Source organism: Zalophus californianus, chromosome 4 (assembly GCF_009762305.2).
Source record: "Zalophus californianus isolate mZalCal1 chromosome 4, mZalCal1.pri.v2, whole genome shotgun sequence".
In the NCBI taxonomy this organism is placed as follows: Eukaryota; Metazoa; Chordata; class Mammalia; order Carnivora; family Otariidae; genus Zalophus; species Zalophus californianus.
The window spans coordinates 188,263,814-188,276,909 of NC_045598.1; the positions used below are offsets into that span (position 1 = coordinate 188,263,814).

General features: G+C 52.8%; 1 protein-coding gene across 19 annotated transcripts in view; it reads right to left on the reverse strand.

Moving 5' to 3' along the window:
• Positions 1 to 1,262: 1,262 nt before the first annotated feature.
• Positions 1,263 to 13,096, reverse strand: part of PTK2 (protein tyrosine kinase 2) — a 255,266-nt gene continuing 243,432 nt past the window's right edge. For 11 of the 19 annotated variants that reach the window (XM_027572051.2, XM_027572041.2, XM_027572028.2 and 8 more), the window contains 6 exons: positions 12,185 to 12,224; positions 11,738 to 11,844; positions 8,360 to 8,368; positions 7,045 to 7,200; positions 5,790 to 5,870; positions 1,263 to 2,528 (listed from right to left, as the gene is read on the reverse strand). In XM_027572051.2, the coding sequence (XP_027427852.1) occupies positions 2,316 to 2,528; positions 5,790 to 5,870; positions 7,045 to 7,200; positions 8,360 to 8,368; positions 11,738 to 11,844; positions 12,185 to 12,224 (606 nt within the window). In that variant the 3' untranslated portion in view covers positions 1,263 to 2,315. The remainder of the gene's footprint in view (positions 2,529 to 5,789; positions 5,871 to 7,044; positions 7,201 to 8,359; positions 8,369 to 11,737; positions 11,845 to 12,184; positions 12,225 to 13,096) is intronic. The other 8 variants (XM_027572038.2, XM_027572021.2, XM_027571983.2 and 5 more) reach the window with 4 other exon arrangements.

Below are 13,096 nucleotides of genomic sequence, written 5' to 3' on the forward strand. Positions count from 1 at the left end.
GCTGAAGCACCTGCAGGTCACCCGGCTGTCTCCTCCCCGGGTTCTTACTGCGTGCGAACTAGATCTCCGTAAGCGGCCAGAAGACAGGGTGCCGCTACCCTTCTGGGGCACAAGCGCAATTCTGTTTCTGTCCGGGTGTCCGTGACAAGAGTGGGTTCCTTTGTGAAACACTAAGCTCCACGTGCATGTGCCCTTTGCCCCACCTAAAGCACTCTTTAATTCAGATAACGTTAAATAGAAAATATGCAGCTGGAGGCAGAGGGTGAGGTTGTGCACAGGGGGACATGCACTTTAGTGCCGCTCCTGCCCAACAGGGACCGGCTTTCAAAGGCTGCACACGGATCGCCCACAGTTGTCACCTGCGGGAGAACACGGCTGAGTCACCGCACGGTCCTTCTGATGGCCCCTCGGTCCCCGGAGCCAGCCCACCACGCGCCGTGGCCACCTGTCCTCCAGCTCACGCGCTGACACAATGCTGTCCATGAGCAGCTGGCCTCTTCCCACAGCCAAAAGGTCTATGCTCACAGGATGCACAAGACCCATCTGCAAATCTTCGTACGAGAGGAGAGTCCAACCCCATGGCAGCTGGACACCCCCCCGCCTGCAGGGACACGGGCCCACCAGCAAGGCCCTCTGTGGCGGGTGTGGCGGCATCACCACTTACCCTGGGCCCGGGGCTTGTTTCATCCTCAGCTCACTGCCGCAGAGGTGAGGAACTGGGACCCGAGAGGTCGCAGAACAGCGGCAAGTGAGAGAAAACTCAGAGGAACACCCCCTGGGCTTTTCTCAGAGGAAGTCAATGTCCTACAAGCACAGGAAGCATGGACTTCCATCCACAAGAGTGTCTATTTATCTGGGGAACGTCCCCCTCCAGCTCCCCCCTTGGGAGCTCAGCTCCCGGCTCTCCCCTGTCTGCTTACTCCTGCTCAGAGACTCCAGCGAGACCGGGGTGGGGAGGGGCTGGGGGGGCCACATGCTAACAAACCCCCCAGTGAGAGATCCGGCTCCGGGCTGGTTCCTCGGGGCTGGAACGCTCTGGAGAACCCCCGGCTGTGGAGGGAATGGCTCACAGAGGAACTTCATTCCTATCTCGACTTGCATCTGGTAAGCAGAGACGGAATGAAAAGGCTAACCTGCCCCAGCCGTCCTGCTGCGGTAACATCCTTGACTTGCCTAGAAGGCAGAGAAAGAAGAGAAGCTGGTAATTATCGAGAGCTTAAATGGTTTAGAGGAACCAAAGGAAAAGATATTCCACCAAGAACTTTACTGGTAACACCTTTTTAATAGGTCAAAGTAACTGTACAGTTCATTATATTCTTCCTGAGAATAATTTATATCCCCCGACAAACTAAAGGGAGGGTATATTTTTCAAAATTATTTAACAGAATGGATGGTGTAACTGGACATCAAAAAGAAAACCCCATCTCTCTGCTTTGCTTAGTTCTCTCCTGGGAAGACAGACACAACAAAGGGTTAGTTAGCTCCAGTGGCTGCAGGATAGTCAACATGGCTTTAATCTTTCTTTATAAATTATATAAAACTGGAAAACAGGGATGGTTCCAGAACCTCTTCTCAATGCAGTTTGGAGGCGCTCTGGTACAAAGCATTTCTGCTTCCAAGAGAAATAACATTGCTACAAAAAACTGGCACATTATTCTGGTGAAAAAAGACAAAGTTTTAGTGTGTTCTATAGCTAGCTTCCAACCAGATCCTCACATGTCCGACAGGAGAGTAAAAGGCAGGAAGGACAAAAGGGTTGCTGTGTTTTTCTGAAAGGACTCAAGTCTTCAAAATATAGCTCTGATATTCTTTCTCTTAAAGTGGTGTTAGCGTATTACAACTCAGGAGTGTTCTCACAACAGAGACTCCAGTCTGGGCCATGGCTCTGCGGCACGCCAAAGAATTCTCAGCCCCTCGGGTTTCCCGGAATTCTCCGCCTCGTCTCCCTGTCTCCCAACATGCAGCCAAGCTGGTTCAGGATCCGCACGCCACCGCCTTGGCCATTTCCACGGAAACACACCCTAACTTGAACATGATCTGTTCTTCAGGATTCTTAAAAGCTTCTCACGAACAATTTTCATTCTCAGAAAAATGCCCCATTTTGGATCCTGGACTTTTCTGAACACTATGATTAAAAAAAAAAAAAAAAATGAAACAAAAAAACGAACTCAAATCAAATGTGGTTAAACTTATATGAAAGAGATTTTCAACCAGCTGTCAGTCAGAACCGTTGGCACGGTGAGTGCCGGCGGCCGAGGACCGCGGAGCCCCTCACTGCTGGTGGAACACGGGAGAACGTCCTCAGACAGCGCCCCTCAGTGTGGCCTCGTCGGTCCGAGCATCCGCAGTCTCGCTTGGTCAATGACATCGAGTAAGTTTTTGGCGTCCACGGCCAGGGCGTGAGCCGCGGTCAGCATTTGCTTTTTGTACTCCTGCTGGAGACTGGTCATGACGTACTGCTGGGCCAGTTTCATCTTGTTGATGAGCTCACCCAGGTCGGAGTTCAACAGCTTCTGGGCCATCTCAATCTGGAAGGACAGGAGAGAGGTCAGGAGAGGCACGTTCCATCAGCTGTTCCTTGGGTGCCTCCAAGAGAAGAAACTTTCTTCCCCTTAGACAAATCTTCCACGCATCCCGCAGCCTTCTCTGCTCCTTCCACAAAAGCCCTCAGTGACTATTAACCTCAGTGACTGGTGGAGCTTTTGCTTCTTAAAAGAATCACAGTCTGGCAGAACCTCAGAGGCCACCCAGCCCAGAGCCCTCCCATCAGAGGGGACAGCTGGGGCAGATTTGCTCAGGTCCACCAGCCGGCTGGCTTCCAGTCAACACAAACACCTGGCTCTGGACTCACAACCATGTGTCAGGCCCCGCCTCTGCTGTGTAAGAGGCAACCCCCCTGGAATTGCTGAGAGGTGGGACCACGGCTGCAGAGCCGGAAGACGCTGCCCTGAGGACCAGCGCGCTTTGCCTGGGTGTCTCAGGACCTTTCTCATCTGTTCACTCAACCGGTAATGACTTAGCACTCAGTCTTTTGATGATCACTCAGCACTCACACATGAAGGACTCAGTGGTATGGACGCAAGCGTCTGAACACACTTGCACTCGTCCAGTGTGAAGGCCGCATACAACTCCCTAGACCACACTGGGAAGAATCATACAACAGAAAGACAGCAATCCATTTGTTCTGAGAGGGTCAGACGACTTCACAGAGGAGAAGTCGTTTGAAATTGGCCTAGACTATAAAAGGAGGCTGGCCTCCTCTGAGGAGGGCCCCACGAGCCACGCCACATGACCTCTGTCCTGCTGAACATGCCGGTGGGGAGGCCGATGAGATTTTTAGGAAGGGGAACACCATCCTCCACAGAGGTGTTCTGGAAAGAGGGCTCTGGGGGCAGAGCGTGAACAGGGAAAGGAGGGGCGGGAAAACCAGAGGCAGAGAAGGGGGCTCCGAGGCTGTTGTGGGAACGGAGGGAAGAGGGGATGGTGACAGTGAGGGTGGAGGGGCCAGGCCCCGCTGTGACATGATGATGCAGGCGGGAGGCTGCTCGTACGTGTGCGTGGGAGAGCGCGGTTCACGGGGGCAGCTGTGGCAAGTGTGTGCGGGTCCCACTGACTGTGGAAACAAACCGGGAGCCGCAGAATGTCCTGAGGAAGCGACGTCCAACAGGCGGCTGGTGACCCCAGCTCAGGGAGAGGTGCCACTGAAAGCACAGAGGTGGATGCATCAAATACCGGCTCTATGGACGTGGTGGAGACCCACCAGGGAGAAGCAGCGTTCTGTAAGACGTGACGTGGGTGTTTTATACCCGTGCAGCCCCTTGGGGGACGGCCACACTCAGGATAGCGGGGAAGAGGGGCGAGGATTGGGGGAGCATGGCTGCTGGTGGCCCCGGAGAAACTGCAGTAGAGAACTGGGGATGAGCTGGCCCGGGAGGACAGGCTGCTCTGAGGTAGTACGACGGGGACCGAGGACGGGGGAGAAAGATCAAAGAAAGCTCCTCTCCTTTTAAACAATAATTAAGAATATATACGGGAGAGCGAGCTGTGTAGAAAAATCAGCGTAGATGGAGGGTTTACTTCAGGCTTTATCAGCTTAAGTAATAATTTAGAAACGGCCCTGCCAAAATATTTACTTGTCAGGATACCATTTTCTTGCCTCTGGCAAATGGAACTTTTCCACTTTTTGGCAAAGTTCTTACTCACTGTGGAAGACCAATTAAAGTCCCAATGAAGCAGAGGAACAAGCTAATGCCCTAACCGGCTAGAAATATAAAATTGCACTGTGCAGTCAGGCATTTTCCAAAATGATTTCGGTGGTTCCGTGCACGTGAACCGACACCCTTTACAAAGGAAGCGTGGATGGGGGCTGTGCCGGGCTCATCGAGACGGGCATCAGCAGGCCACTGTCCCGAGAAGCACTCAGCCCCAATCTCATCAGGAGGAAACCTCAATTGTTACAGAACATCCCTCAACCCCACTTTAGGAATACTGTCTAAGGTAAAAGGCCATATTCTTCCAAAATACCGACGGCAGAAAGATGAAGTCTGAGGACCTGCTCCAGGCGGAAGCAGACTACCAAACAAACGGGCGTGTGGCCTCGGGCAGGACACACAGCCCTGCTGGCCTTGAACTAGAGGGTGAAACTACTGGATGTGACCACCCACGAGGACCGTGCGGGGGTGCTGACAGCCCAGCTGTCCAAACTCTCCAGGTGAGAGAACAGCCTCCCGACTGGAGATACAAATGGAAACAAGGAAGGCAGGAAGCATGACGCAGGCGACCTGCTCTCAAACGGTTCAGAGAAAGAGACGGCGGGTGTAGACAGCGACAGAGAATGTGGGAAATGTTAAAAGGCAGTGAAACTGGGTTAAGGATATTCAGGAATTCTCTGCATTATTCTTGTAACTTTTCTTTAAGTTTGACACCACTTCAAATAGAAGACTAGCACCCACTAGGCTGTAGGGCTAGAGAGACTAGGAAAGTGGGTGCGGGAGCTAGGAGAGAAGGGGAGTGAGAAGGGCGAGCAGAGCCAGGACTGTCACCGACTCCAAGGGATAAAGCTCTATGTGCACGTGCGGCCCGGGCAGCACGTACCCTGGAGACCGGGGAGCACCCCTTGGAGGTCAGGGCACATCTCTGGAGGTTGGGATGCACCCCTGGAGGAGGCTGGGGAGCACCTCTGGAAACTGGCATGGCTAGGAGCATTTTTGAAATAATGCAAGTGTGTCTGCTCATCTGTTAGTTCAACACATGATGCAAAATGGCCAAAAATGGCAAAAATGAGATTACTGCTGAGAGACAGAATTTTGGGTGAACTTTGATTCCTTAAAAAAAATTTAAAACACATGTATTAATTTAAAAGGCATTTTTTTTTTATCACTGCTGTATGTGGAAAACCAGCGTCATTTGCAAACTATAATTTTTTCAAAAAAATTCAAGGGAGGAGGGCAGGCTCCTCCCGGCGCATTTCTGCCGTCCTTTGGCCTCAACCTGAGCTGGCGCTGAAGGACCTGGCCCGCACCCGGCTCTGCCCCCGTGCGCCCCGCCGCCGTCCCCACAGCCACCTGGCCTTCGGGCCCCGACCCCCTGGCCTGGGAGCTGGGAGCGGGAGCGTGGGATCTAACCAGCCCCGGCGGGTTGGAGGCCCACACGGCCTCCCGGCAGGCACGCCACAACCACGGGCCTCCCTGGCTGGAAGGTCTTGACCTCAGAGCAGCGGGGGCACCACAGCCCCTGCCCGGGGCGCGTCCCACCACACTGTCTGCGCAGGAAGGGGCGCTGTGTCCTACCTCTCGGTGAGTGCTGGCTGGCAGGACTGGGAGGGTCTCGTCCACAGTGGCCAGTAACGTCCGCAGGGCCAGGCCGACTTCCTAGCAGACAAGACCACACCCGGCATCAGAGCACACAGAGAGCACGCTCCAGCAGCGACGCCTCCTCTCAGTTACGGGCTTGTCTCCTTTCCAACACTTCAAGGGCAATTTCTGTACTTCTTTCCTCAATACTGAGCCTGATCTGAAGTGATTAGGCTTTCCCCCAAAGACTGAGATCTCTGAACGCTCAGAATGTGATCTCTGATGGAAGATGAGGAAGGACATTCTGACACCTGCGACCGCGTGGACGAACCTCAGTGAGAGGAGCCCGTCCCCAAAGGACAGATACAGCGGGACACCACTCCTCCTCTCCTCTGCAACCTGGAGTCCCCATGCTCACGGGCACAGGGAGTGGGTGGGGCACCAGGGGCTGGGGGAGGGGCGCTGCTGTTTAATGGGGACAGAGTGTCAGTTTTGCAAGGTGAGAGGAGTTTTGGACATTAGTTAACAATGTGAATGTCTTTACCACCACCGTAAGATTAACAGTGGCTAGGATGGTAAATTTTACGTTCTGTGTATTTTACCACACTTTAAAAAAGTGTGTTCAGGTATATGTTCCAGAAATACAGGCTTAAAGCAAAGCTTCATAGCACTCTTTGAACTGCAGAACCCCTCTGAGCTCGCGAATGCCAGTGTGCCCTGCTGGGGGGTGGCACCTAGCCTCCTTTCTCGCAGAGCTTCTGGTACTCTCTTCCAGGACACCATGCCCCCGGACACAGCTTGGCAAGGTTAGGCTAGTGCAGAATATTTTCATTTCTATCTTTTCACCTTATTAAAAAAGATTTCGTGAGCACCCACATACCCACCCCTCCCCGGAAGAAAACAGCACAGATAAAGCCCCCATCGTCCCTCTCCACAACGGCCCCTCCCCCAGGGCAGCGTCTGAAGGTCAAGTGCTCTCCGTATGTGCAGGTGCTCCTGCAGCAGAGCCGCGTGTCCCCAAGCCGCGCACAGCAAGGGTCTGCATGCTTTCAAACTTCACAGAAATGACATCACACCATAAGCTCGTGTGATGCCACTTTGCAGCTCGGTTTTTCACGCAAGACGGTGAGTGAGCAGTGGCTGTTAAGGCCTGTGCTGCTCCAAGTCCGACACACTGGGTCGGACTCTGAGGGGCACCGCGGCACCCACGGGTCTAAGAACATTTCCTCCTGGCGGAGGGCTGGGTTTTTACCTTCACCATGGGAACGTACTCCTCTGGCGGGGCAGGCTGGATCTTGCTGGACATCTCGATGACAGCCTTCACCAGGCCCGTCACATTCTCGTACACCCTGTCGTTGGACCGGTCCAGGTTGGCAGTGGGTGGGGGGCTGATTTCCTGGGGCTGAAGCTGCAACACAGAAGCCGTTATGCCCCCAGCCCCCACAAGGGGGCGGCACCTCACCGCAGCTAAGTTACAGAGGGTCTTTAAAAGAGATCAAAGTGGATCACAATTGATTGGCTTGTCTGCATGGCTACAGCTCAGTTGGAGGATGACAGTCAAGTAATTCATCCAAGTGACAAGTGAACGAGGCAATCATTTTTTGTAACTTTGAGCTCAGTTAAAGGAAAGGAAGTGGAATCATACCCATGATGCTAAAAGCCCCAGATTCTTTCAGAGTAGTGATTTGACGCCCCCCACCAAATCATTCACCAAGATTAAGAATTCATGTGTTCTATGTCTCTCTGAGGATTTCATGGGAAGCTGGCTATAGGGGGTCAAACATTCTATGTTAAGACTCTAAGAATTCCTGCTTAGTCTGGCTCCTGCCGTCAGAACTGTATGGCTCAGCGTGGCTGCCTCCAGACCACTTCACAGACACGTGTGTCCCCTTTACGACTGGAACAAGCGGACAGACACGGGTCTCGTGAAGTGGACCCCGTCTGCTTGCACCATGCTGCGGCAGTGAGGGCCGTGGCGGTGGCGCCAGGAGCCCCGAGGTGCACATGCCACTGGCCGGGCCTCGGCTCCTCACGTGGCCATCGGGGCGAGGGGGACCTGAAGGAACTCTTGGGCACAGGCCCTCCCCAGTGCCCGGGCACAGAGACACCGATGAATGTTACTTGCGAGAAGGCAAGCGAGCGCAGGGCCTGCGGAACATGTCCAACAGCATTTGAAAGTTCACATGGGTAACACCAGGCACAGAAAGGGCCGTGTGTGTCTACTTTAAGAAAACTAAAGCGCAGTACATAATCACAGCTGCCTGCTGATGGGTCTGCTGCCAGCGCTCAGTCGAAACCTCTAGATGCCCATTCTGAACCTTCGGGCTGACTCTGTCTGAGGAACCGGGAGCCCGGTGTTCAAGTCTGGTGCGAGACAGCCACGGACAGGAATAGTTCGGTCCCTGCAAAGATGTTCATGCCTCACTCTCTGGCAGATAAAGACCTTGTCTCTGGTGATAAGCCAAGCAAAAGTGCCCTCCCCAGGCTCCCTGATTTCTGCTCCAGAGTCACATGCAGAGCGCTAAGAGTGAAGGAGCGGGACAGACACACAGACACAATGTGCTTACCCTCCATGGCTATTGTTGAACGGGAGGTGAGGAAAAGTTAGAGAAATTTATCAGAGAAGGGGAAAAAAGAAAAACAGTATTAATAAAGGCAGCAGACAAAACCCCCACAAAAACACACGAGCAGAACCAAAAGGAACGAGTTTGAAGCCTGCCTAGGAGCCAGCCCCCGGTTCCCTGGTCATCCAGGCACAACAGCTGGGCCATTGGACCAGGTGCTGGCGCACTCGGTAAGGAGGCCTGCCACGTGCCATGCTTGTTTTCATGAAGTAAATGAGGAAAACAACACGCAAAGCCAGAGAGGGACAACCTGGCAGCCATGCGAGTAGCAAAGCATTAGGGGTCCTCAGAAAGAAGAGGTCTTGAAATGTGCTTGACATCCCTGAGAACTGCCCATCGGGCTTCTGGGCCACTGAGACTGTCTGGCCCCGGCACCCCGTGCCCAGCCCCCGACGTCCCTGGAAACAGGCTTTGCCGTTCGCTATCCACCATGATCAAGATCCCCGGCTTGGGGCTTGTTGTAAAGACATCAGGAGCTTATTTTAAAAACAAAAACAAAACAAAACTAAACAAACAAACAACAAATCCTTCTTTTGAGCCAAGTCTTACGCTTCAGGGTCCTTTATTTTAAACTTAGAAGTTTTATTTAGTGCTCTTTCCCCCACAGCTTACACCAAGGCCACCCTATTCCTATTTAACTTAAAAGACTAAGTTAACTGGGGAAAGGTGGTTATCTTGCCCCCTCAGTTATGTCTGAAACAGGTGTACCCTGTGGTATAGAAGTTCAGCAGAATCTTAAATTTCAAGGCCCAACCTTCCACAGTGTTTTCCCTGCATTAGAAAGAGGGAGATCACTTCAAGAGAGGACATCCCTGTCTCTTCCCTTCTGCACCGAGAGTCACACGCGGCCCTGCGATGAACTCGGCAGATGTGCCACTTCAGACTGGATCAACATAAAGGCGCAGCTTCTGCAACAGGTGCCACAGGCGGGGCTCCAACAGGAAGAACTGCGGCCATTCTGGACTCCAGGAGGCAAAGGCTGCTTTATACTAAACTATTTAAAGCTTCTGTTCTTCTGTATGTGCCCTGTGCCCAATCAAGGCGGGTCACAGAAGCACGGTCCCTGTGCCTCCAGCCACCATGCACAGTAACGCACCCAAAGCCAAAGCTTTGCTACTGGTTTCCTAGTTTCTGGGGCCAACTTGGAGGTTCCTTGGCAGACAGCTGGGATAAAGCACCACTCCCCAGAGACATACACAATTCCAACCACTGAGGTGGGTGCTTCAAGCTCAAATAATCCAGAATCGAAACAAAGCCACCAAAGGAGAAACCGAGATGGATTTTGGATTAAATGTTGTCTGGATGAGTTCCATTAGTTACACCCAGCAATAAGCATTTCTGTATTAAGACAGCATTGTTCTTTTAGGCTGGATTCAGTAACCTCTACTGAACAGGCGGATAAGGAAGAACTAGAGACATATACTTCATATTTATTTATTTTTTTAAGTAGGCTCCATGCCCAGCACAGAGCCCAATGAACTCACGATCCTGAGATTAAGACCCTGAGATCAAGAGTCAGACACGTAACGGCTGAGTCACCCAGGCACCCCTACTTCATTATTAAAGAAATCTTTACTTAATGCATTTTAGGTAAGCATGCTATATCCATCATGATTTCTACTTGCCTAACACCCTCTTTAAGGGTATTTTTCAATTATAGTCATTCACGTTATTACAAATGTAAAGGCAAACATGTGGGAATTCTGAGCTGGTATCTGAGCTCCTTCTCAAGTTGGTTTTTCCTTGTAATACAAGCCATTTGGGAAAGTTTCCTCTTGTGGCTCATGTAAATGACAAACTTCATTAACCTAATTTCTCCTTCTTCCCTTTTTAAATTTATGTCAAGAAACCACATTAGGAAGGGCCGTGTCCCCCTTTGCTCTTCCTCAGAGAATACCCCGTGCAGTGCCCCTGAGCTGGGGGGGGGGGGGGCGCACCGGATGCCAAGCCCTGGGCCCAGCTCCAGGACCAGCGCTCTGGTTTCTGGGGGCTGACCACCAGCCCTCAGAGCTGGGGTGCCTCTGACCCAGTGGTGCCTGGGCTACATCCCTCAGGGGGCAGGCGGGGCCAGCCAGGGTCAGCCCGTTCACTCCCTGCTCACTGGCCCTCTGGGCTGGAGATGGCATTTTCTCTGCCGAGGGCTTCCTCTCTTCTCTCTGGGAATCAGCCCAGCCTACTGGCTAAATGCTGGCTCAGCTGGGGAGCCTGTAACCTTGAATACGACCTTTAACCTCTGTGAACCTTGCCGTGCCATATGAAAAGTAGAAACAATACTACCACCACCAATCCTGTGAGGCTGATGTGAGGACAGGCTCTGTCACAGCACATGGTTCAGGGAGGGCAAGCCACGAGGGTGGTTATTGGTGAAACGAAGTTTCTCTTAACTGATAACATAGTTACCAGTTTCTAAGATCCCACCCACTGCAGGAGGCACCTTTTTAATGTTCCTCTAAGGAAAAAAAAGCTGCCAATTAAACCAACACATCACCCTGATTTTAGAGATGTTAAAATGTACAAAAAAGGTGTATCAGAATTAAGAAACAAGACATATTTTGAGAGATGACTGATGTCTCATGGAAAATAGAGATCCTCTCATTAAATGGGCACGAGAGAGAAGGAGAACCCTTGCCTTTGCTTCTTGTGAGGAGAGCTGCTTCCAAGGGGCCCAGAGGCCAACGCGGCAGGGTCTGGTGGAGGCCAGGGACGGAGGCCGGGGACGGGGGTGGTCAGGAGCCCTGACGGCCCCCCTCATACATAGCAGGGCAGGCTGTGCGTGCAGCGCTCCTGAGCCAAGGAGAAGCTGGGGCTGTCAGCACCTGAGCCACACGCTCCCCTCCTCCGAGGGCGGGTTCCACGCAGCCCACGCCACTTTACAACAAATGCAGTTCTCGCCCCAGGTGGAAAACGCTGGCAGTCTTCCACTAAAGCCATACCGACACACTTAAGAGACGGTGAACCCGCAGAAGGGTTCCCTTTCCCCAGGCATCCTGGTTTAACTGTTTAAAACCAGAAGCCATCCCAGCACTGTAGTCCCAAGAAGCATTCTGCCTGATAAGAGAAAAGCCTTTATCTAGGAACTCGGGCTCTGACTGAGGCCCGACTTTATCATGGGAGAGAAAACCAGACGAGACAGGCTCCTGTCAAGCTTGCTCCAGGCTCTCGGGAGGGGTGCAGAGCCCGACCGAACGGACGCCTGGGCCCACAGCAGCACCACTCCGCTCATTCCGTCTTCGGCACTGACCCCACTTCAAGTCCCTGATCACCAACCCCGAAGCGGAAGGCCCCCCAGAGCCCTGAGCAGGGCTCGGCCCAGACGCCCACCTTGACGCCCTCGTTGTAACTGTCCCCGGGGCTGCTGAGGCTGGCGAGGCTGCCCAGGTGACCGGGGGCCCCAGGCCGTGGCGGTTTCTTTGGCGGAGCCGCAGGATCTGGTAAATGGGGAGGAGTCCCGTTAGGTGAGGCACGGTAATACACCGAACAGAAGCCCCCCAGATCACACCTGGCGCGGAGTCACATTGCTACAATGTACACTTATCTTGGAGCGCGCATCCTACCGAGGCGCTCCTGATGCATCACAGCCATATGTTCTGTTCCCTAATATTGCAGTCATCGGCTGAATTTGGTAAACATCACACTTGCTTTGGTCCGTAGAGGAAAGAGTGTTCAAAAATCATGAGGTATTCCAAAGCTCAAAAACTCTGTACACTTAAAACTTGCTCCCTCTAAATTATAAAAACTTCTTGACAGATAATTCATTTCTTCACTTACCTGGTTTCCCCACAGGCTGATATATGTGTTGGTTTCCAGTCTGTGGGAAAACAAAAGCTCCGTCACCAGCGTTCACTACAGGCCACGGCCTTCCCTCCCTCCCTCCCCCTCTGTCCCCCTGAACTTCTGTGCGAAGTGCTGGGTTCAAAGACCAACGCGATGGGGGGCTGCCTTCAAGGCCTAATTGGGGGCGGGGGGCTTACAAACAGCCAGAATGCCAGCAGGTGTGGGAAAAGGGCTGTGAGGGGGCAGGCGAGGGACGGGACGGGAACAGGGACGGGAGTCCTCACAGCCAGTTAGAATTTCCTTCTAAAACAATGACATCCATGAATGCCCCCAGTGCACCTTCCAGGAGTGTGAAATCCGGGCCTTCGCAGCGTCTGGGTCCTGTGCTCAGAAGCTGCCTCACAGCCTCCCGGATGTTCTCCTCACAGGGACGGGTACAGGCGGGGACAGTGACAGCGGGAGAGTCTGGGGCACCGGGCTATTGGGTATGCCTGTGCTGTCACTGTCACCCGAAGCCCTTGTGTGTCAGGATGTGCCGCTACAGCTCCATCCATTCGGGACCAAGCCACAGGCCCGGCCAACAAGCCGACCGCAAGCCCAGAATTTCCACCCCGGGGACAGGACAAAAGACTGTCCCACTGAAGGCCAGCCTGCCGCGGGCTGTCACAGCTGCGGTCTCACGGCAAACAACCTACCCTGGGATAGCTAAACGAAACTTAGTCTTTTTAGAACCACATTCTACTTCTGAAGAGACCTACCTTGCTTAATTTAAAATAATAAACTAATTTAAAAAATATATTTTAAGGTGCTTTACTTTCTGCTGTAAAGAGATCTACCGCTGTGAAATGCACAATGAAAACGGTTCCTCTCCCGGAAACACACCTACTGTCAACACGCTGTTTCACA